This window comes from Cervus canadensis, chromosome 10 (assembly GCF_019320065.1).
Source record: "Cervus canadensis isolate Bull #8, Minnesota chromosome 10, ASM1932006v1, whole genome shotgun sequence".
Taxonomy (NCBI): Eukaryota; Metazoa; Chordata; class Mammalia; order Artiodactyla; family Cervidae; genus Cervus; species Cervus canadensis.
The window spans coordinates 4,441,572-4,466,034 of NC_057395.1; the positions used below are offsets into that span (position 1 = coordinate 4,441,572).

At 42.8% G+C, this 24,463-nt stretch overlaps 1 protein-coding gene across 14 annotated transcripts in view; it reads right to left on the bottom strand.

Moving 5' to 3' along the window:
* The window catches only part of CELF2 (CUGBP Elav-like family member 2), a 547,972-nt gene that overhangs the window by 294,360 nt on the left and 229,149 nt on the right, over positions 1-24,463 (bottom strand). For 4 of the 14 annotated variants that reach the window (XM_043479730.1, XM_043479731.1, XM_043479729.1 and 1 more), the window contains exon 1: positions 21,857-22,248. The exons of 3 other annotated variants lie outside the window; for them this stretch is intronic. In XM_043479730.1, the coding sequence (XP_043335665.1) occupies positions 21,857-22,008 (152 nt within the window). In that variant the 5' untranslated portion in view covers positions 22,009-22,248. Of the gene's footprint in view, positions 1-17,203; positions 17,228-17,358; positions 17,663-21,856; positions 22,249-24,463 lie in introns of those variants that run through there. 7 more of the 14 variants (XM_043479732.1, XM_043479733.1, XM_043479736.1 and 4 more) reach the window with 7 other exon arrangements.

The following is a 24,463-nucleotide window of genomic DNA, read 5'->3' on the forward strand; positions in this document are numbered from 1 at the left end:
GCCTGCCTCTCTAAGCTTCTAACGGAAACATTTAGAGAGCAGAAGCGTTACATCTGGCTACAGCTGCACATTACATGGTCCATTGAGACTCAGATGCTGATGGCTGCATTGAATAACAAACAGCTGGGTATAAATGTAAAAAAAAATAAAAATCAGGAAATCGATTTTAAACACACAGATTGCACAAATCTTCTGAAGTTCCAGCACGGAAGGAGAAAGACAAATTAGCATGGGTGAGGGCAAAAACGCAACCCAGAGACTGAAATTCAAAACCATCAGTGGACACCCTGGGGTCGTCATACCTTCACTGGGCTCTTCCGTTCCCATCTCACCATGCAGAGCATGAAGACAAAGAAAGACTGCACCATCAGATCATTCTCTGGCTCTGCTCATCCACCAGCTGAACTTTAACAGAACTAATGGAGCCACCAAGTTGGCTTTCCAGAATGGGGCAGTTATTTCATGAATTTAACAAAGCTGAATGGAAAGGCAGCCCTGTAAATATGGTGTCCACATCCTCAAACGCTGAATCCATGTGCTGAGGGAATGGTGATCAGACAAAGTTGTGGATGAGAATTTCCCAGAACAAGAGGTTTCAGTCAGAAAGAAACAATCTAATGAGCTAGTCCATTCCAAAAGTGCCCAGCAAAGTACTAATGCATTAGAAACAGCAAACAAACTTCTGTTCAATTCTGAAGAACTTTTCTAAGGATTTAGGCAAGGGAACAGGGCAGAGAAAATAAGGCTAGAAGTTGCTTTTTTTCTGAATGTTTCAAAGCATGGATAACCCTTTTTGTGGAAAGGTTTGGGTTAGTCCTATGTATAGATTTTAAAAGTTGGCAAACATGTTCATATTTAAGAAAGCTAGTGAGACAGGACCAAACATGAGAAGGGGGACCACATAATTTATCATCAAATATGGGACACTTTTTAGAGTGAAAGGCAGATGCTATTGATGATGACGCCAGCATGACAGATGCAAACTGGGAGAATCTTCAGAAACCAGGGCACATACTCATTGTGTCTTGAGTTCCAACTGGAGGTCATATCTCGAGCTACTGGTATGTGGCTGCTAGGACACTGGCTTATTTTCACACTACATGCCTGCTTGGTCTCCAGATTCTAGGTCAAGCATAAATTCTAGAGTCTGTCTAAAGGAAGCTGAAGGTGCAAATAGTTGGACAGGATAAAAATGTAGATTTCTCTGCTTGCACAATTAATTCTGTGGATCACACCTGATCCAACTGGACCTAACGGAGTGCACAGAGCACTGTTACTCTTGAAGCTTTTTTTTTTTTAATGGCAAAGAAGTGCAATACTACGTGTTTCGGTTAACGTGTCCCCCACTCTCTCAAGCGGTCTGGCTTCTCCAGTCCAAGGGGCCAAGACCATAAACGTACATGCATATCACCAAGAGACCACGCTTCCTCCACTTAACGTCCTTAGTGATGGTATTTTTAAGAACTCTAGGAAAGATGTATGCATAGCAAAAAAAATTGAGGCAATATCATATTCCCCTCACCTGATCCACAGGATGATGAACGAAGGTCTTTAGAAAGACGTAGCAGTTATACTTTTATTTTCCAACAAGAAAGACCTTTACTAAGCTTGGCAGAACACAAAACAAACAGTGCAGAGCCTTCTTCATCTTAAACCAGCATCTCCTCGAAAAAGAAAGAAACTGGTGGACAAAATCTCAGAGCAACCAAATGTTTAACCTAAAATATGAACTACTGTTAACACTCCATAAAATTCTGTAACACCTAGAACGGGCAGCAACCAGCCAATACGATAAAGGCTGACACTTAACACAAGCCGCAACTCTTGTTCACGGGCAGGAAATTTAGAACTAAAGAAACACATACGGATTTCAGTTGAGAAAATGTTTAGAACTGATTGATTCAGCCGATGAATAGGTCAGTGGTGACTCACAAATCCTTAACTCCTCAGCTGTCCAACTTAATTTTAACTATTCCGTGTGCAGCACAAACTGTACAACGGCCACGTACTTTCTGACTCGCGCTTGAGTGACTAGACCACAACGGAATCAATTTGCGACTGCGGCAGCAAACAAGAAACCCCGAGAATTAGATAACTTTAAAAGCTAATTTACTTTGGTTCCAGGCTAATTAAATTTCTTAAAGTAAGTTTTGCTGATTGGTTAAGAACCCAAGCTATCGGAAGCCCAGGCACTTAGAGACATAAACACATAACCTGTCAAAAAAGCACGCTGAATGTGGGAGAGTGTAATTCACAGAGGGAACTGATGAAATACACAAACTGAGTTGCCTTCACTTACACCTCACAATCTGGCAATTACATTCTATCAAAGAGAATGGCCAGGTCTCAGGATTTCCACTGCCACAAAAGTGTCAACAGCCGCAACGACCCCTTTACATTTTTTAAAATGAAAAAAAAAAGTCACACACACACACAATCTTGTTGATTCACTGTATTACACATAGAAAGCATTTTACTTGGACTCCCAAATTATCTAATTTCATCTCTATGAATGTTAAAAACATGATAAATTTCATGTTACAGTATAAAGCAGTCTGTCCATATCTCAACTGTACACATATTTGAGTTTATAATTTATGTCAGAAAAGGTAACACAATATGTGTGTGTTACAATACACTATGACAGACATGTGTTCTCACCTTCTAGAATCTTTACTTACACACACACCCACACGAGCATCCAGTTCACCAAGTATACACTAGAACTAAGTGGCTTCCAACTGCCCACATTTTAATTATAACCTGAAAAATGCCTCTTTGATGACACTGGGGTCCTACCTGTCAGGGCAGAACTCGACAGAATCAGGAAAGGTCTGTGGGTTTCCTGGGAAGCCTGACTCAAGTGTTTGCCCAGCCTCTTCTCTGAATTAAAGCACCCAATGGTTTTTTTTTTTTTTCTTTCCAATTTTGCAGAGAGTCTGAACCCTATTAGGGCTGAGACAGTGAGTTGTGGTTTTGTGAACCATCATGTCAGTGACAAGTTTAATATCCTAGAAACAAATTAACAATAACAACATCACTATAATTTCTTACTCCCATTTGCCTTCCACCCAAAACCAAGGAATGCTTTCTATTTCATGGGTTCCCTGAATTTTTGGACGCTAATCAACAATGAATGAAGTACTATGGTCTCACATGTCAGATTCTCTTTTGTTTAAAATTCCATGTGGTTTAAGTTCTCAGTGAAAAAAGATATGGGGGTCTTATCTTGAGTCTAGAAGAATGAGGTTGGCCAGGACATTTTTCTTGTCCCATGGCCAGGTTCTAAGGCCAAGGCAAAGGTCTACCTTGCAGTAGGTCCCCATGGAGGCAATTTTATTTTTTAAATCGCACCCTAGGTGGGAAGCAAAGCAGCCTGAAGACAATGTGTCATAAGGATGTAACAATATCTACCCCAGGAAAGCAAAAGTGTCTTTATCTCAACCAACTCCCTCAAAGTGGCCCACCATTCCTTGGATCTAAATCCAATCGTGGCTTCTGGATATTACATCCTGGAAACAGAGGATTTGTGAGTGGATTCTGCCACTGTGACAGAGTTGACAATGGAACCGGCAGAGCACTAGATGAGTAATAGCATTTTCCTCCAATTTTATGATCATCGTTGGGAACCCAGCACTTTGACAAAGTGTTCAAACATCAGAGAATGGAGCTGGTATCATGTCGTTTGAGAGCCACAGTATTGGGCCTTATGGTCTGACTTCTGAAAGCCTTATAATGAGGGTGGAGTGGATATACATTCCATTCTTTGGCTGTATTTTTGTTCAACAAAGCCTGCAATTTTCAGTCGCTTGAAAATGTAATTATAGATAATGTTTGCATCAGTAGCAAGAATACAATAACCACACGGGGCATGAAAACTCCACTCCAATCACGTCCTCTTAGGTTACAACGCGCCTCCTGCCAAGAATAGAGGCATTTCGACAAGCTGATATCTGGTATGAAACGATGTGTGGGTTAGACAGACCCAGGCCTGAATTCTACTCTCAACTTTTCTGTTACTGGTTCTTCTACTCTGGGTATCTATGGAAGAAACACAAATCTCGGATGTGCTGAAAACCCAGAGTCCCATCAAACGTGTATCATTGTTGTTGCTAAGACATGTCCAACTCTTTGCGACCCCACGGATTGGAGCCCACCAGGCTCCTCTGTCCATCAGATTTCCTAGGCGACAATCCTTGAGTAGGTTGCCATTTCCTTCTCTAGGAGATCTTCCCGATCCAGGGATTGAACCTGCGTCTCCTGCATGGCAGGCGGGCTCTTTACTGCTGAGCCGTCAAGGAAGCCCTCTGATGTTTATACACTTGAGCAAAATACTATGAAAAGGTCAAAGGAGTACTGACACTTAAAAGGGACCAGGGACCATGCCCGAGTTGGTCACGACTGTCAGTCACCTAAAATCCCTGTTACCTTGTACAGAGACACTAATTCTATTGCAGACTTCTCTGGCCCATTTGTGAAGAGGGGGTAAAACCGCAAGTTAACTGCCAGGGTTGGTGGCAGCCATTTCTCATCTAACCCTAATTGAGACGGGCATAGGCGCTGTGCTTTTGCTTACCGCGCGCTGTTTTTCTCACTGACTTTCAGCGGGTGGAAAAGCCTCGGCCTACCGCCAGAAACATGAGGGGGACATCAGGGACTGAATGCCACGCAGGAGTCTCTTTCTAATTCACAAGACAACATACTATGGGCTGGAAGCACCCTGAGAAAGGCCAGGCATTCCTCTAAATCAGGTGCAAAAATCAGGAAAAAGAAATTAAATGGGGGTGGGATGCCAAGTGTCTAATGAAATCCCCCAAACAAATCTCTTCCTGGAAGACCCAGTTCCTTCAACGAAGAGCAAGGAGCTACCTTGGCTCCCTGGTGTCTCAGATGGTAAAAAATCTGCCTGCGATGCAGGAGACCTGGGTTTGATCCCTGGGTCAGGAAGACCCCCAAAGAAGGGAATGGCTACCCACTCCAGTATTCTTGCCTGGAGAATTCCACAGAGAGGAGCCTGGAGGGCTATGGTCCATGGGGTTGCAAAGAGTCCAACAGGACTGAGTGACTAACACTTAACGTTCAATGTTAACTGCTTCCTTATCTCAGCTTTAAGAATGCCTCTGGCATTAAGAGATTTCAGTTCTGCTATGGTGACCCTTTCTTCTAACACTTGCCTCTGGACTCAGAAATTGGTCTCACGATGAAACAAAAATCAAGAGCAAGCAATTTATGTGAAAGAGTATCAAAAAAGAGGGTTATTATTATTTTTGTTGTTCAGTCACTAAGTCACATCTGACTGTTTGCAGCCTCGTGGACTGCAGCATGCCAGCATCCTCTGTCCCTCATTATCTCCCAGAGTTTGCCCAAGTTCAAGTTCACTGAGTTGGTGATGCTATATAACTCATCTCATCCTCTGCTGCCTCCTCCTCCTTTTGTCTTCAGCCTTTATTAGGTCACAGCTAAGAAACTATTTCATACTCAGAATCCACATATTCAGCAGCCAATTTGTCAATGTGTCTGAAATTCAACCTGATACGTGCCTTCATTTTCTAGAACCTTCCTTTCCTCGTCTGCAAAACAAGAACAATAGAACTTACGTTGCCAAAGTTTTCTGAAGATTACTGATAGTTTACACAAGTCCTAGTTTCATGGCTGGGCTGTTAGCACATCCTAAATCAAGAACAGTGAATGTCACAAAATATTTTGGAAAGCACATCCACAAGAAGGCAATACTCTTTAAAGCATCAGGAGTCAGAATTAAGAGAAACATACTAAAAAGAAGCATTCTGTTGTCAAAGAATTGTAGTTTTGTTGATACCAGGAAACTTTTGGCTTCTGGGAAGACATCATTATTTTACTGAACAGAAAATACAAAATCAATTTGGATCAAAGTATCACGTTCTGAGTAGATCTGAAAAAGACACAGAGGCCAGAGCAAGGCCATTCAATGGCTCCTAAGGCTGACAAGAGTCCAATTTTGAAAACTACCATATGACCCAGCACTCTCACTACTGTGCATAAATACTTGAGAAACCATAATCAAAAAAGACACACAGAAAAGACAGACGTACCCCAATGTTCACTGCAGCACTATTTACAACAGCTAGGACACGGAAGCAACCTAGATGCCCGCTGGCAGATAAATGGATAATTAAGTTGTGGTACATATATACAATGGAATATTACTCAGCCCATCCAAAGGAATGCATCTGAGTCAGTTCTAATGAGGTGGATGAACCCAGAGACTTTTATACAGGGTGAAGTTAAATCAGAAAGAGAAAAATATCCTATATTAATGGATATGTATGGAATCTACATATAGCACTGAAACATATACATTACCATATGTAACACAGACAGCCAGTGGGAATTTGCCATATGACAGAGGCAGCTCAAGTCTGTCTGCTCTGTGACAACCTATAGGCGTGGGAGGTGGGAGGGAGGGGACATATGGATACCTATGGCTGATTCACGCTGATGTATGGCAGAAACCAACACAAAGTTGTAAAGCAATTATCCTCCAATCAAAAATAAATTTTAAAGAGAGTCCAATTTTGGTCACTTTTTATGATAGCTGGACACTAAGTCTTGGCCCAATTGAAAGGCTGCCTACAAAGTGAATTAGGTGTCTTAGATGCTGAGAAGATAAAACATGCCAACTGCAAAGAACTCATCAGTTTGTAAAGAAACAGTTGTAGAATCTGTAAGGCAGCCCCTTTTCAAAAGATTCTGCCAACTTTCACCCACAGACCCCATGTTCCTCAATGTGGTTCCTCAATATCCCAGTGATCTCAGAATCAACTGTCATCTCTGATAGTGCCTGAGTTCACCCTCATGCAAAGTGGTCTGCGACGGGAGGCAATGGATTTTTGGTTTGGGAGGTTACGTTCATGACCTGGGGGTGTCTCACCAGCAACATCACTCCCCTGACCAGAAAGGGTGCCGCATGGCCCCTGACCCACCAAGGAGGACATCCCTCAGTCAATGGACTCAGACGAGGTGCCAGGCTTCCCAACTGAATCTGATCATAATCCATCAACTGATCTATACCCGTGGGAGCAAACCTTCAACTGGCTGCAGCAACTTTGGCTTCTTAGGACTTCAAGGACCCTATCCACTGTGTCAGGAGAAGTAAGGGCTTATGTAATTAGAGTAGAAAAGCAGGGAGAACCGTGTGCCAGCTGCCCACCTCCACCCACTGAGCCAACTCCTAAAAAATCACTGATTCCAAGTCCTTTCCTCCTTCAGAGACTCATGGCATTTTGTGGCCTGAGCCCCTCAGGAGGCCAGCAGGCAACGGGGGCCTACAATACTCACCTCCATGTTTCACATCATGGTTGGGTTTCTGCTGGGGTTAGGAGCCCCATCAGGTGACAGGAGCAGCTGAGGCTCCTCCCATAAGAAAATCAAGATCTATTCCAGCTGGTGTACAGATTGGCTTTTCCAAATATACCTATGGGGATGCTGGAGGGAGGTACTGCTTTTTGCTTCACCCCATTCCAGAATGCAAGGTCTGACCACAAATTCACAGCTGGAACACAAACTGTATTTTATTTTTCAATCATTGAGCAGAAAGAAAGAGGGGAAAAAACCAAAATCAGTCTTCTTAATGTGGTCCTGGGGATGAAGCATTTTCTGAAAGTTTATATGGGAGCAATACTGCTTTATGGGTCTTTGGCCAAGACGTTAGAGCATGAACGTTCTGAGGGAGAGGGCATTAACAGGTCAGTTGTAATGAAGTTTCCCTGTGTTTGCTTCCCCCAAGAAAGGCAGGTGAACTTTGGTCAGTCTTAAGTAACACAAAGCTGTAAAATATTTAGGTTGAAATCCCTCTCTGGACATGAGCTTCACAACAATCCTGGGGCACAGGTAAGGGAGTGTACCTGATTCTCCGTACGTTCTACATGAGGAATCTTGACAAGTCACAGGCCGGGAGAAGGCAGGAGACCCTTGTTTAGGAAAAGATGCTCATCCTTCAAGGATGACCTTCCAGCCATTGGTGGAGAGATCCTAAAGCCACATCCCTGGTGGTGTCATTCTGCTGCACACAGCAACTTCTGATGCAGGGCAAGCGTCCTCAACAAGCAGAAATGATCCAAGAGGAAATTCTAACTCAAGATTAAGACCCACACACAGACAAATGAAGTTACGTGGTTTCTATATGAAGACCAACCTTTACTAAAATCTTGAGAGAAAAGAAAGTTCTGTGGGAGGGGCTCAACTAACGGGAAAAAAAATGCTCTAAGTCTCCTCTGCAATGAGGTGCTTTGTGAGGGGCCTGAAAATACCAGAAGTAAAAACCTGCTCTGTCCTGATTCTATCCATTGTCAGATGAGTGGGTAACTATGTGATACATACATACATACACATATATACACACACATGATGGAATATTACTCAGCCATAAAAAGGAACAAAACTGGGTCATTTGCAGAGACATGGATGGACCGAGAGTCTGTCATACAGACTGAAGCAAGTCAGAAAGAGAAACACATCACTCTAGGGTTGCTATGTTCCACGTATGTTACTAATGCATATGTGTGGAATCTAAAAAAAAATGGGACAGATGAACCTATTTTCAGGGCAGGAATAGAGAAGCAGATGCAGAGAACAGACAGAGGGCCACAGAGGGGAGGGATGAATTAGGATACTGGGATTGACACGGTAGACTACCATGTGTTAAATAGAGAGCTGGCGGGAAGCTGCTGGGGCTCAGTGATGACCTAGAGGGGTCGGGTGAGGGATCTGGGGTGGGAGGGATGTCCAAGAGGGAGGGGATATATGTATACAGACAGCTGATTCACCTTGCTGTACAGCGGAAAATACAACACTATAAAGCAGTTATACTCAAAACCAAAATAAAACCTGTTCCAAACTGCTCTAGTAATACAGACAAGGAAGAAATACTGTCCATCAGTAGATGCTGGCATCAACTCTTTGCCACTGAAGAGCAATAGAGAAGTAAGAGAAAAAAAGAGGAAAATATGGGCTTTTTGTGAAGAGAAAGCAGCACCCTGACAGGTCTCAGCAGAATGTAAAATGAAGAGGACTTTACTGCTACTGTTGAGACGGAGTTGCCAGTTGTGTTAACCAGCCATCAGGTTTTCCTGGAGGAACTCGTGTGTCGCCTTTGACTCCTGACACTGAGGCAAGATGGCAGGCTGGACCACAAGGAGTCACAAGGAAGAATGCTACCAGCACAAACTGAAGGGAATAATTGCAGCTGGAGGCCTCCTGGTGACAATTTTGAGAAGGCAAACACAGCTGCAGCAGTGCCAAATATAGCAGGCCAAGACAATGACATCCATAAAGTTAATCATTCCGAAATATGCTGCCCTTCTGCCCAACCAGAAAACTCAACACCCCTTCTATAGTCTAGGAAGTCAAAATACAGTGCTATGCACAGAAACACCAGCTGTGCCGTGGAATCTACTGCAAGTGACCGCCAAGGTGTTCAGGCGTTGCCCTTCTCGAGGCTGCAGTTCTGAGAACGGTGTTATGGACGGACGTGGCCCCTTCTCTTGAAATTCAGGTAACTCCTCAGAAGAGGGACAATAAATTGGGCTTAGAGAAGTCACTGGAAGACTCACAGAAAAGAATGCAAAAGATATATAAAAGGAAGACCTAAGAAAAGCAGGCAGAAAACTTTAGGAAGAGCTATTCTGTTAATGACCTAGAGAAGTCTGGGTTAGGGTGCAAAGATTCAGGAGAGATGAGTAAGAGCATAATGGAACGACTAACCATTAGTCCAAGACCAAAAGTTTTCCTTCCTGTGCTTTTTCCTAGCATCTTTCTCTTTTATTGTTCCCCTAAGGTGTATTTTTCCCCCAAGGAGAATATTAAATGTCAGATTTCAGCCTGCATTGGCTTCATTTGTGTGACACCCAATATCTTACTCTGGAGATGTACAGAGAAAACAATTGGGTGTCAAGGTGTGCATGTGTGCTGAAGAAGGTTTATACCAATTTATCCCCTTATAGGTCCATAAATCTCCTGTAGCTTTAGCCTTTTTAAGATGTTCAGTTGATGTGCTGGAATTCCACTAGATGTGGGATTTCAAATTCCCCTTTCAGCATCAACAGGAAGCTATGGGATAATAGCTATGGGATTGCAGCCCCAGCCACGTCTACCCAAGAAAATACTGATGGAGGGTCTACTGTCATGCTTCTGTGAAGACCCTTTCTTCCTACGCTAAACCTGTAAGGTCTTGATATGAGCAACATCTCAATGGCAACTGAAAAACAGAAGCAGTCCCCAGCTCTGAGGACTTAGCAGCAAGGAAACAAAAGTCACTCAACTGGGTGGGAAGGGTCTCTCAGCTTTTTCCCCAGAAGGTGTGACAGGTCCATCACAGTGACACTTTCTTCACCTTTAACAGAAGCTGCTCTGAGCTTCTGGGCCAAAGAGTCAAAACAACATTCGAAGAACTATTTCCAACTGGGTCCCTAATATTTCATAATTTTTAGAGACAAAGACCATTAAATAGAAGGTATTTTAAGAAAGTGAAGAATTAAAAAAAAAAAAAAAGAAAGTGAAGAATTATGTCAAAGATAGTTTTCCATATAGATGTGTGTATATATATGCATACATTTATTTATATGTGCATATACTTAATATATGTGTGCATTTTTATATATGCAATTTATATATAATTTATATTATAGTTACATGATATTGAGCCTATGTAATTATAAATATATAATACAAATTATGTATTTATATATATGTATGTGTGTGTGTGCACTTGAAGGCAAAAGGAGAAATGGGGGGCAGAGGATGAGATGGTTAGATAGCTCACCAACTCAATGAACATGAATCTGAGCAAAGTCCAGGAGATAGTGGAAGACAGAGGAGCCCTGCATACTGCAGTCCACGGGGTCACAAAGAGTTGGACATGACTTGGCAACTGAGCAACAACAAATACACCTATATCTACATACACATACATATATACACACACACATATATACATATATATACACACACATATATACATATGTACGTATCTATATACATATGCGCACATTTTTATACACATTTACAACCAGGTGAACAACAAAATATTTTGCTCTTTTAGCCTGAAGGATGAGCTGATTTTGTCACATAAATGTGGTACAAATTTCCTGCTATAGGAGGAGACCAGGAGACAGGAAGACATCATTCATGGAAAAGGATCTAAAATACCATCTTAAAATTTAATGAGTCCAAGTCTGGCTATGAACTTTTTTGTGAAATGGCATGAAAATGAAGCCCTTCAGCATAAAAACATTGAATTTTCGATCCTAGTATGGAAGCTGAAGAACTATTCTGTTCCATGAAACTCAAAAACAAATTTTTTCAAAAGCTGTCCACAAGTGATGTCAAAATGTCAGAGAAATCAGCTGAAATTAAATGCATTCTCTGAGGAGTGAGTCAGCACCATCATCTGCGAACCCTGGACATCTTCAGTCCTGTTTGAGTGTATAAATGTCAGGCAAATGGGCTGGGGGAACGTGATTTCTACGATCATGACAGAAAAATAAACAATCTCACAGAGAAAACAAACCACCGATTTCTTTAATTATTAAGACTTAAAATTCACAACTGCCCGTACCCCATTGTTAAAGCACTATCACTATTAAAGGAACCCTGTTTCTATCTGTTTAACTTCTACTAATGGAAAGGGAGCACACATCATTTAAACTGAGGTCTCCTTCAAACAGATTTCTTTATTTAAAAATCTGACTTTAAGAAGAAGGCCAGATGAATCTGGCAGAAAAGTTGAGAATAAAAAACTAAAATGATATTTTAGTCTAAATGTAGCCTAAACTTGATTTACATATATCTTTAGGAGGGGAAATTAAAAAAAATATGGGCCTAATAATTTGCCAGCAGGTTGGCCGAGGCATTCATTCAAATGGAGGAATTAAAATTTAACCAAAAACCGAATTTGTACTCATCTGTCATTTTGAGAGCCATATGATTACATATTTATTAGCATTTCATTTTAAATCATCAGCTGATTTTAAAGCATCACTCTCAGGATCTGAACATAATATACAATCTGCAGTTCATAAAACAGACTGCTCATAAAACTCCATGGGTAACAATGTGAACATGCACATCTCAAATATGCTCACAAGGTATTTCAACCACATAAGTGGAATTGGTATTTCTATAAAACTAGTTGGAGTAATCCCTTTCCATCACGGTTTAGAACAAAAGGGAAGAGTGAAGCTGCTGAAAATCCCCTGTACGTTTCCCCCCATTCTTCTTAACAGTCCTTTCAGAAGAGTCTGAAGCTTACAGTAAATGAAAAAGACATTCCCAGGAGGAGATGGGGGGTTTCCATCCCTTCACATCTAGATTCAGAGCATGAGAATATTGGATGGCACAATTAAACACTGATGATGCTAAAGGGGAATAATTATTTTACAATTACCTGCGAGCATCACATTTACCGCGCTAATTAGTTTTTGTTTCCCAGCAAGGTTTTTCCAGGAATGTGCAGCTCTGTTTCCCTTCAAGTTCAGCAAGAGCTTTTTCTTGAGGAAAAATAAAAATGCATTTTCTGCACCGCTGCCCAAGTAGCACAGCGCGGAGGCTGGCTTCCTTACATCACCTGCCCCACCCGGACAGTGGGGATACGCACACGGGCACGAGGCAGGGAGGGGCTCACGAGCTGGAAATCATTTGGACTTTACAAAGCCTCTCTTCTGAGGTCTTGTAGAACAAACATGACACTGAGAAATAGCTAACTCTTCATGATGGCCTAATCTGCCAACACAAAGCAAAAACCGAAGCCTCCTCTGAAAGGGGAAAAAAACATACTTCCAGTATTAATACTCTAAAATAAAGATCTTTTTAAGTTTGGAGGTTCAGCATGGCAAGTGAAAAAAGACATCAGTGACTTACTGATTTCTCACTGGGCTCCTTGCCACGTACTGACAATCCCGAGGTTTCCCAGTGAAATGCAAATCAGGTAAGAGATTCTGATAGAATTGACAACTGTGAGGTCTGTCTACAATTTACTACAGTGACATCAGACCCCCATCATCCATGATTGTATATAAAAGCCTCAATGAGGAGAGTGGGTGCTGAGCATGTAAGAAAGCAAGCCACGAGAAAGGAGTGAGGAGGAATGAAAAATCTGGGGATTTATGTAAAAAAGGGAAGGAGACTGCAGTTTTTTATCAGAAGGCAAATATGCTATTATGATAGTGTTGGGGGGGAGGGGCCACTGGGATGGAAAACATTCTTAATGAGGCTATGAAATCTTAATCACTGGGTTCATATCTGAAAATCTTATCTTCTTTTCATCTTATCTTGCAAGGTTCTTATTCTTCCCAGCTGACCGCATCTCATCAACAGATGCCAGAGTAATCTCAATCCAGCAAATTACAATTAAACAGCAACACTCAGCTAAAATAATACCTCTACCCCAGATCAAAGATAACATTAGTGTTCTAAATGCCAACATGGGAGGAATTTTCGGTTTCAGGAAGCAGTTGATACTGAGATAGGCACTCAGAAATCCCATCTGAAAATACTTCTTTAAAAATTTCCTTAAAGTACCATACACACCATCCTTCTTTTAGCGTCTTCACGTTTTAATTTCCTCTTACGTCTAACAAGGAATTGGGTGACAAATCTCAGCATTGTATTTTATTATTATTGGTAATGGCATTTTCCAAAAAACTTTAAATGCCATCTGGAAAAAAAAAAGAACTCAAGGCTTTTGACTTTCATCTTGCTGGTACTTGGTAAACGAAAAGAAAGGTTTTAAATTAAAATATATTTTCTTTAGTTCATGAGCTCATGGAATAATTGTGAATTTGAATCAAACAAGAGTGATCAATTCACTAATTTGAATCAAATTAGAGAGTCAATCCTAAATAAGTGACAGGCATGTATCTCCTATAATTCTCCACCATTCCCAACAAAAATTCTGTCCTCTCTTCTCCCTGTATCAACACATAAACATGCATTTATATAATACACACATACGCATACATATACATACACACACACAAGTGAACCACAGCTTCACCATTCACTGCCTGTATAGCATGCACAAGAATGTAATCTATTCAAACATCATCTGTGAAATGGGTGCAACACCCACCACCCTTATAGCTACTATGAAAGCATAAGTACAGTGTCTTGGTACACAGTAGGCATTCAGTGAATGACTCTGCATTTGTCCTTTTAGTGGGGAGGGGGAAGCAGTGATAACAGGCCTTCTTGGACTGGTCCCATTGCTCCTCTAATGGTTTCTTTATCTCTAAAACAATGAGGTCTGGTTTAACAGCTTGAACAATGGTGTCCCTAGAACTGCCTTCCAGTTTAATCAGACCCTGATAGACATCTTTCAGGTTATCCCGACGTGGGAGCACTCAACAAAAAAAAGGTTAATGCACCAAGTTGACTCAGGGTAACTTTTCCTCTTTGTCAGTAAGGTTACTCACCAAATGTGTGTGTCGGGGAGAAAGATTTCATTTTAATTTACTGGTGGCTTCTCCTCAGCATCTTACTCTTAACATCACAAATCTGAACTAATACTTTAAGGGTGCATTCATAGATTTTTCCACCTCTAATTTCTCAGTTCCAAGATAGCATCTCTTAGATTTTGTTTAAAATTTGTTTAAAAATTCAAACACATTAAAAACAAAAAACCTAATGCATACATACAATCAGTCAAAAGGTGAAACAAAGAAAAAATCCCCATCTCCAACTATAATCCAAAACCAATTGCCCCAGTTTAAAAAAGGATTTAAAATATCAGTTCTGGTGTTGTTTTCATTATGCTCTGTTGCGAATGACATTCTACAGTAACACAAGAACAACAAAAGTTTGATAGTTAAGATCATTTAAAGATCTATTTCCATGTACAGTTTTGATGTCGAACATTGAAAACCCCAGGACTTTGAAGGCCATGTCACAACAATTCTATACCCACTGCAGAGCCTTAAACAATCCGGCTCTTTAAACACACCTGATGGCTTGTGGGGCCATCAAGAGTAATCATTTACCTCAAAAGCTATCTGTTCATCTGCCTTGAGGACTCAAACGTATTACATCTTGCAAACTTATCTAATAGATTCTTGCGGGAAAACGCCATTGAAAATATGTGCCACAGATTTAGAAAATCAACACCAGAAAAGCCCTGTGTTTTATACAAGTTCTTTTTAGGAACCGGCCAATATCTAGCTGACAGCACTTTAAGTCCAAACGGCAACAGACCATGAAAGACGATGGGTCCAGAAAACAATAAACCCACACCACTACCCTCTCAACTGTCTGAATGTGGCGATAAGATACACTTGGAGGTGAGTTTCAAGCATTTTCAACTTGTCATATTCCTTCCCACGCACCCCTATTCCCCAAAGACTGACTCTAATGTGAGTTAATTACAAACTCTTAAGGAAAACATGCTACAGTACTCTTAGGGCTAAGGAGACATAAAATCGATATCTTGGAAACAATATTTACAAATCCTCTACTTTTTCTTTTTTTTTTTAAGCTTGAATTAAGCTAGAGTTGAAAAAGACTTTGAAAACAACTTGAGTTTAACTCAATAATCTAACACATGGAATAACTAACACATGAAGAGAAATGGGTTGAAGTTATATTAGGATCTTCAGAGCTGACTCCATCCTTAAGACAAAAACGCTCTATTCAGAGCAGTAGTTTGTGCCAGTCACATTCATCCACTAAATGAAAAGGACAAGTTAAATTTTTATAATTAACAATTTAACTGAAAAGAGAGAGCATCTTTCAGAGGCCATTAACACTTTACACTCAGAGTATTCTTAGCAGGTGACCACCAATTGCACAATCATGACCAAGAAAATCTTTGGTTCGGCCCTGACACAGTAAGCAGCAGAGGAGAAAACACACAGAACTTTCAAATTAGCTAACTGTGCAAACTTGTGTTGAACGCCGACAAAGGTAGCTATTTTAAGGGGTGGTGGGGAGAAGCCAGCGGTCTCTCAAAACAAATATCATGGGAACGGTACTAATCAAGATTAACTTCATAGAGAAAACTGCCAAAGGGAAATTCAATATTTTAATTTACATTATCTGATTATCTTAGTTGGACAATGAACCTGACCACGTGTAAAAGCAAGTTAACATTCTTAATATCGACAAGAAGGACAATTCACATTTAACAGATTTTCATCCCTCTCCCCACCTTTTTTTTTTTCTTCTCCTAAATCCTAGGGGCTCAAATAATTGGCCACTGTGGAGTTTCTCAAGAATCTCTCAGCTCATAACATTTAACATCCTAGAAAAAGAATCTAGCACCGTAGGGGAAAGTTAGTTGCCAGGGAAATGGATCATAAAGCTCGGAATGGCCTGAAAATTGCAACGGCTACAGCAAAGTGCCAGAGAGAATATGAATGTTATCTCGGGGTGCGTACAATAGGAAACATTTTATACGTACTCTTACCAAGGAGAGCAGTCCCTTTTTCGCTCGATTAATTGCAGCTTAGATTCACTATCACATTTCTGGCCTGATAAGAGACAACTGTGTATATTCCAAGCCTGAAATGGACACAGACCTTTCATCTCCACTCCTGGCAACCTTCTAGGCTGTCTTTTCAAACATGCTCGAAATACAAGCAGATCCTATTGCCTCCAGAGTGCCCCAGCTGATAAGAGTAACTTTCCTATCAAGACTAACGAGCCCCGAAAAAATGAGGCATACTTTCCTTTCCTAAGGAATCCCAGCTCCCGACTTCTCCCAATAAACTCTCTACTCTAGTTTGACGACGTGTAAAACAACCACAATCACATTAATTATTAAATTATAGGCTGCATATGAGACAAACCACCGTGATTACGTAAAAATTAACTCTAATTTCTGCAGAGTACACCTGGCTATTTTAACGTTTTATAATTATCTTCTCCTCCCCCTCTTTTCCTCCCCCCGCTCCCCCCCACCCCACCCCAGAAAAAGGATTTTTGCAAAGGGTAAGACAAGAAGAGCAGGCAATTTGGCAAGAAGAGATCTGTAAACGGGCCATGAGAGCTCCAGCAGCCCCGAATTTCCAATGACACGAGCGTGCACGCGCCCACCCCACCCTGGGACGCCGCGCCCCGCTCGCCGATCCCCGCGGGCCGGACCCCACGCCCAGACCCCGGGACCCCGCGTCCGGCTCTCTGGTCCCGGCTCTCCGCCCCACCCCGGGTTCCGCCGCCTCTCCGGACGCGCTCCCACCTCTCCCCGCATCCAGCGCCGGCTCCGAACCCCAGGGCGCGGCCGAACCGGAGCCGCCCCCCGCGTCCCCGGGGCGCAGGAGCGCCGCCGCCCGCCCTCTCCCTCCGCGGAGCTCCGGCCCAGCGTCCCGGCGGCGGTCGGGCGGCCACACTCACATTCTGTCGGGAACTAGCAGGCGGCCCTCGACCATCATGTCCGGGAGGAAATCCAGCTTGAAGGCAGAAGTCATGTTCGCGGCGCGCGCTCTGCGCTCGGGCGCTGGGGGCGGCGGTGCGCGCGGCCGAGCGGCGGCGGGCGGCGCAGACGGGCAGGGACAGGTGCGCGCGGCCTCCCCGCGGCGGCCGCCCGAGCCGGCACTTGTCACATTCTCTCCACGCCGCTCTCCGCCAATCCCCGCCGACACCCAGCGCCCGGGCCGCGGGCCGCCGAGCGCCAGGTGCGGCGAGCGGGGGCGGAGCGCCGCGCCCGCCGCGCAGCCGCTTAACCCCTGCGGGCCCGCGCGTCCGGCCCCTGGGGGGAGGAGGGCGCGGCGGGACCGCCCCCTGGACAGATCGCCGCCTGGCCTGCGGTCCTTGGCGTCCAGACTTGCACACCCGTCCCCCGCGCCGGCTGTGTCCGGTCCCGTTTCCAGGCGCTTGGCACGAGGCCCGAATGACCGCTTGTCGTGGGTTGAATGCCACCGTATTGCCCAAGCCCCGTGCACGCCACGAGCGCACCCGAACTCCCCAACGGAAGCCACGAGAGACGAATCATCCCCCGGGTTAGTTTAAATGCTCGTCGGTGGGCTGTGTCGCCCGTGTATGAACTCACCACAATAACTGAAATAGCACTAGTGGTTGAGCCAAAGTAAATACCAGAGAAACGGCCCAAGTTGACATTTGGGGACTTTTCAGTGCTTCAAGGAGAAAGATGCACGAATCCCTGCACGATTATACTTCCTTTTGTATCATCTTGAAAACATTGAGACGTATACGGGACTGAAACTAAGAGTGATAAATCACCTTTTCTTTTAAAACGATACATCACGAAATGGTCATTTCCAAGTATTTAACACAGTGATTAAAAACCAAGAGTGGCTTAATGAAAGAGTGTTGGGTCTGTAATGGCCATGAAGCTTAAATACTCATTTAAGATCTGTGACCAATTTACTAATAGGAATTGGGAAACAGGACAGAACTCTCAGGAAGACAAGAAGGGAGTTCAATTTTCCCAAGTGATTTGTGAAAATTTTTAAAAGTATAAGGAGATGTTCTAATTTGGCGTCCTCATGACTGTTTTGTTGCTGTGTTTTTTAGATGAAACATTTTCACAAGGTCAGAAGCCTGTAAAACTTCCGTGTGGCCTATTTCACATTCTAAAGTAACCTCATAAATTGCATACTAGAAGTTCCATAGTTTGCCTCTTTTGGTAATCACTTTAAATTTTATTTTGAAATGATGTTTCACACCTCGGGGTGTAGTCAGGCAGCAGAGGGTTAAACAGGTCATGTGGCATTGTATCACGTGGTTTAAATTTATCTGACACCATTATCTGGAGAAATTGTTTTTCTCCCCAATTTCTTGTGTTATAATGAGATAGGATCATCTTTAGAGGTTATGAAGAAATATGGATATTTATATACCAATATGAAATCCACATGTCAATTGTAAATCCTGCCTTGAGCAATTTGGAATAACAGGCCTGGTGTACTCAGTTAGGTCCATACATACTTAATTGACTTGATTTTCTTCAGCTGAGCAATGGATCTGGCTTTTGACGGAGAGCGTTTTAAGATACGTGGAGGGCTAAGACCAACCTTCCTCTTAAAATATTGCCTTTCTGTGGAACCAGGTCTAGACTCATAACGAACTGAAAAACAGATGCAGTAAAATGAATTCTTATACCCAAATGTCCCAACTTTTCCTAGTAAATTACATTTTCTCCCTACCCTCGCTACTGCAGACTGTCTTTGAAATTGTAAGAATTTTCTTGGTCTTTCAATAACCTTGATAAAGTAATTAGCCAGATAAATGAGACAAACCTCAACAGTTACTGATTTTGAAGATATGATTTATATAACTCCCAAATGTAGATAAGCAGCTGACTCTATAATAAAATTATCTGAAGAACAAACGAACAGAACCGGCCTCCAGAACACAACTGCATTCATCAAAAAGGAAAATATTTTCTAGGCTGCTATGGAATGAAGCTCCATGCACATCTACATCCTAGAAGGTAGAAAAAGCTTCATTAACACTACACTTCTGAAATATTTATTTTCTCTTTAATTGCATGTGAATTAGTTGGGAGACGCTGTAGGGGAAGGCCTCTTACTGACTTAAGCCTTCTCAGCAGTTTGTTAAATTCTAGGCTCCAATCCCTTGAGGCAATAGTGGATTCAAAGCAGCTTTTAATCATACTATAAGGAGGGTGAGGAAGTATGTAAGTAGGTCATAGAGAAAGAACCACGAGTGCATAGGTTACTGCCTTATTTAACAACTACAGTGTGTCCCAGAGTTTTCAAAGCACATTTGCTTTGGCCATGTAAAGTCAGAAGCAAACCCGGGGTCAGATATAAAAGAAGACTGGCTCGTACATGAAATACAGTGACAATGGGAATGAAGGAAAGCTTCGGATGTAGCTGAGCTGAAACAGTTTGGTTGCCAAATACATAAATAATAGAGTGATTGCATAGGCTCTTAATGTAGGTGCTGGAGAGAAACAAAGTCCACACACACATACATACACCCCATAGAGTTTTATTTCTATGATCACAGCACCTCCACAATAGCCATTTTAAAAAAATACAAAAATTCAAAAGCTCTTGAGCTTAAAGACAAAAACAAAACAAAAACATCCAAACAAATACCACTTGATGAAAATCTTCAATCTATCGTTTCTCTGCTTTGGCAGAAGAAGAAAAAAAACCTAAAACAACTCGACGCCACCCCCCCCCGCCCCGCCTTTTTTTAATTTTCACTCTGTAACGAGCCATCAGGTATTATGATTTGGTAGTTGGAATTATTTTGCAGAAAGCTCAACTGAGCCGCTGCTAAACACACGGGCTTGAGAGACGCTATTTTATTGCCAAGGTTCTTACCAACAGCACTGAAAGGGGGTGAGGCCATGGTGAGCCCCCCATCCTGGGCCCAACCTGGTGGGTGGACACCTCTGTGTGCTGACCACCCTGGGGACCAGGCAGTGGGGAACCACGCAATTTCCTCACCATTTTTGCTTCCCTGTGGAAAAACCTTAAGCTGGTCCCTGAGCCCATCCCCCTACCTTCCCTAATTGTCTATTTTTTTTAATCAACTTGCTATTCATTTCCCAAACAAAAGGCAATTCAAGAATTGGAAGCACTTCAAGGGAAAGTTTCTGAATGACCTCATTTCATACGAGGCCTTCCAAGGCAGTCGGGTGAACCCGGCTGTTTCAGCACTGCCCCTCTTCGTTGCCCGCCTCCCCCCCCAAGCCTCATCGCAAACTGAGTTTTCTCCCATGGTCATTGTTTGAGCACTGAATTATCACTGACAGTAAAACACACACAACCTCTCAAAAGAAACAGAGTGCTAATACATGCATTTTTACGTGGAGGACACACTGCTCCGGTGCAAAGTATTCTATTTCCGTCACCCACCTTCATCAATGCACCAGGATAGAGTCCCTGACTATAAACATTCCAACAGTTTTGCGCAAAGTTTATACCGTAACTTGAGAGACCGGGGCCCGACAGTGATAGATGCTTATAACCCAACAGCTAATCTTCTTCTCCTGCAGACATTCCTGTATATTTTATGACAAATTTCCATGTTTTAATTATTCCCACATATAACAACATGGGTCACAGTCTCTTTAAAGCAGCAGACGGTCGGCCACGCAACTATAGATGTACGACACATCCTATTCCATCTCAAACAGGCACCATCACTAAAGGGTTTTTCTCCCCTCACTTCTGGCTCTTTATTACAAAGGAGAACCCAAAACATCTTTCCCCATCACCTTTTCAAAGTCAAATTTTATTAACATAGCTGTTCCAGTTTAAAAAAAGCCCAGTGTGCTGAGAGTCATTTGGAGCAAGAAAGGCCCTAGAAGGGACGCGGGGAGTGGGATTCCCATCACTGGGGGTTTTCCAGCCAACAAATGTGAAATTCACATGAATTTTAAGTACCTGGGAAAGTTTCTTCATGGCCATGTGTTTGTTCTTGGCTTACCCCAGTTTCATCAGCAACTTGCAAAAATAAACAAGTGTCTTTTTCCATGTGCTTAAAAACCCCCAAATAGATCCTTAAGTGATACATTATAAAGGTATATTTTCTTAGCTCCATAAAGGTACCCCTTAAATACTTCTATCACCAATCATAAGCTTAAGATGCTCTTATCCGCTCCGCCCGACCCCCATTTTGAAAGGTTCTGAAACAGTGACTTTATCACATTCCTAAAAGGACTTCAGTAAAATCACACTACAGTAAAGATGACATTGTAATCAAACTCTTATTTTACATTTTTTTTAAGGGAATTTTCAGCCATCGCTCTACCTCGAGAGCAGCTGCTACTGGCTTTTTGCAATCTTGTGTTTTTCTGAATCTGTTTTCCACAGAGCCGAAGACAGAATGGTGAACTTCCCTCCCATCTGAAGAGACCCTCCAACGGCAGATGGGTTGTTTGTGTACATACCTTCGCACTTGGAAGTGAGGTGCCCTTCTAGGGTTTCCAGAAGCTTCCACTCCAAGGGGATGAAATGCTAACACTGTGGGCCTGGCAGACCTCGAGCCCAGCCAGCTCATCACTTCCCTCTCGGCCTTAGATTTCCCTTTTCCTTTCTTCATTATCCTTGCTGCGGCCTTCTTTCTCTCCCTCCCCCCTCAGCTTTCTCTTTCTTTCTCCCTCCTTCTCTCTCCAACGGAAGCCAGACAGTGCCAGACAGCTTTCCTCCACAGCTGCGGCGCTGAGGAGGCAGGTGACCACCAAAGTGACCAATCTTGGGGGCTCATCTGTCGGGGAAATCAAGTTTGCCTGGACCAAGGCTGCGTTCTCAGCTAGGAACAGCTGTCTCTGGGGTGCCCCCTCTCCAGACATCATCATAGGGTGGAGGGGGGAGGATGTAAGACCGTGTCCCGCAGAGTGAATAAACAGGATTTGAAAACTGGGGAGGAGAAGACTGGAGAAGGGGTGGGGAGGAGAAGAAGGCTGGCCTGGTGATGTGTACACGGAGGCACTCAGAAAACACAGCCTCCGAAGGAATGTCCCAGCGGCCTCTCAGAGATGCTGAGATTTGTCGAGACTGTATCGGGTACTTTTACCTGGTGCCAGCCTGGCGGCAGGAACAAAATTTATAGCTATCAGGATGGGGTTTTGAGTTCCCTGGCAATCGGCCCTTGATCCACCCCCTCCCCCAAATGTTTTCCCCAATCGGCCAGAAGTTCTCCTTTTACTGTCACGTGCTATAAATTTCAAAAAGAGAAACTACCGTTTGACAAAACACAACAGCTGAGTGGCGACAGCTGGGTGGATATAGCAATAGGCATAACATTAGGTCCAGAGAGAAAGCTCCAACAGGTGGGGGTGGATAAAAAGAGAAAGGAAGTTTTAAGCTTTCCTGGAGGGATTGGGGGAGTAGTCTGAAGCTGATCTTGGCAAGAATCAAAATCTGGAACTGAGAGGGACTCTTCAGAGGTCTGAGAGCCCCAGTGGCCTCAGTGTCTCTCCTTTTTCTGAACAAATACATCTTGAAGAAGAGGAAGGATTAAAGAGACCAAATGCTTGGACCGCATGTAAAACAAAACACATTTACCCATGTGATGATGGATTTCCCCATCAAAGAGCTTTTCCTTCCGAGGATCAGAAGGCATCTGATATGGTGTGTGCAGATCCGACTCTCTAAGACAAATGCTACTTGCAAGTGGAGTGAAATAGATAAGATGTAAGAACCAAACCTGTTGGATTCTACATCTGACTCTGTCAGAGCAGACAGACACTGGGAACACGTCACTGAACTTTCTGATTCATGGTCTGGATCTTTGCGTGTGCTTGGCCATCATTTCCTCCTAGGGATGGATGGCTGATAAAATAAAAATCTACCATGATCCTCAGATGAGAGGTACAATGTGTTAACCTAATTATTACAACAGCAATTATATAACCAATCTATTAAAGTGACATGTAGGTTGAAAATACATTAAGGTTTTGAGCACAGGAAATTTATTTTTTCTCTATAATATAGTTCAAATCTCTAACTATTTTTAGCTTTATGATAGAGGTTTTTGAAAATCCCAAATGACTTTTTCTTTAAATTTGCTTCTGATGCTAATTCTTAGGAAGTCCATTAGGGGAAAATATTTTTTTTTCTTCCTCTTAAAAGAAGTACCCAAAACCTTCATGAAAAAGTTGTGTAGTGATCTACCCAAGCTGAGTGGAAATGTGTTATCTTGTCTCATCTCTATGGGTGAGTGTAAACCTTTATGTGACCTAATCAGTTAGTCTCTCAACACTCCCTGGTGGAGGCTAACAACTGCATTTGCACCATATACGGTGCAAGGAATAAGGTGAAGTGATAGCAGAGGAGCAATGTGAATGACCCTCTGGTCTGAGGAAGAAAGGAGATGAAGTGAAGGATTTTTGTTTGGCTTTGTTTTAATAACAAAGATGAATCCAAGGTGTTCCAAGGACGACAACTCCCTCCTGCTCCCTCCTCTGTCCTTCAAGACCCCCTCCCTTGCAATACACACCGCTTGATGCCTTCATGCCCACTGTTCCCACTCTGTTTCAAGACTGTTGTAAGCTTCCTAACTGCTGAGATTATTGTCACATAGTGTGTCTGTTGCTTGGTTGGTTCTGATTACAGTATGACAGATTTTGGTCCCTATGGAGGTTAAAAGACACATTTTAATTTCATCATGCTTCAGATTGCCCTATTATTCCTTCCAACATGTGTTCCCATTATACAGATTAAAGCATGAGAAAAGTGAGGCATGGGTGCTTTAATTCAAAGGCCTCAAGGGAGTTGTAAGAACTCAGAAGCAAAAATGACTATGGTTTTCCCTTTCTTATTGCACAGCTTCCCTGGTATGATACTAGGTACGGACAGACGGGAGTGCACTGTGAAAATGTGGCAACCCAGGAAAACATGACTTGCAAGTGTCAAATATCCAACAGTTGTACTTTCAGGTTGGCCACGGAGGAGTTTGCCGGAGTCCTCACTTAGAATCCCTCCCACCATGAGTTATGTGTCTAGGGGCCTGTTACTTTCCCCCCTCTTAGTGTGAAGAGTGTTAGTCATTCAGT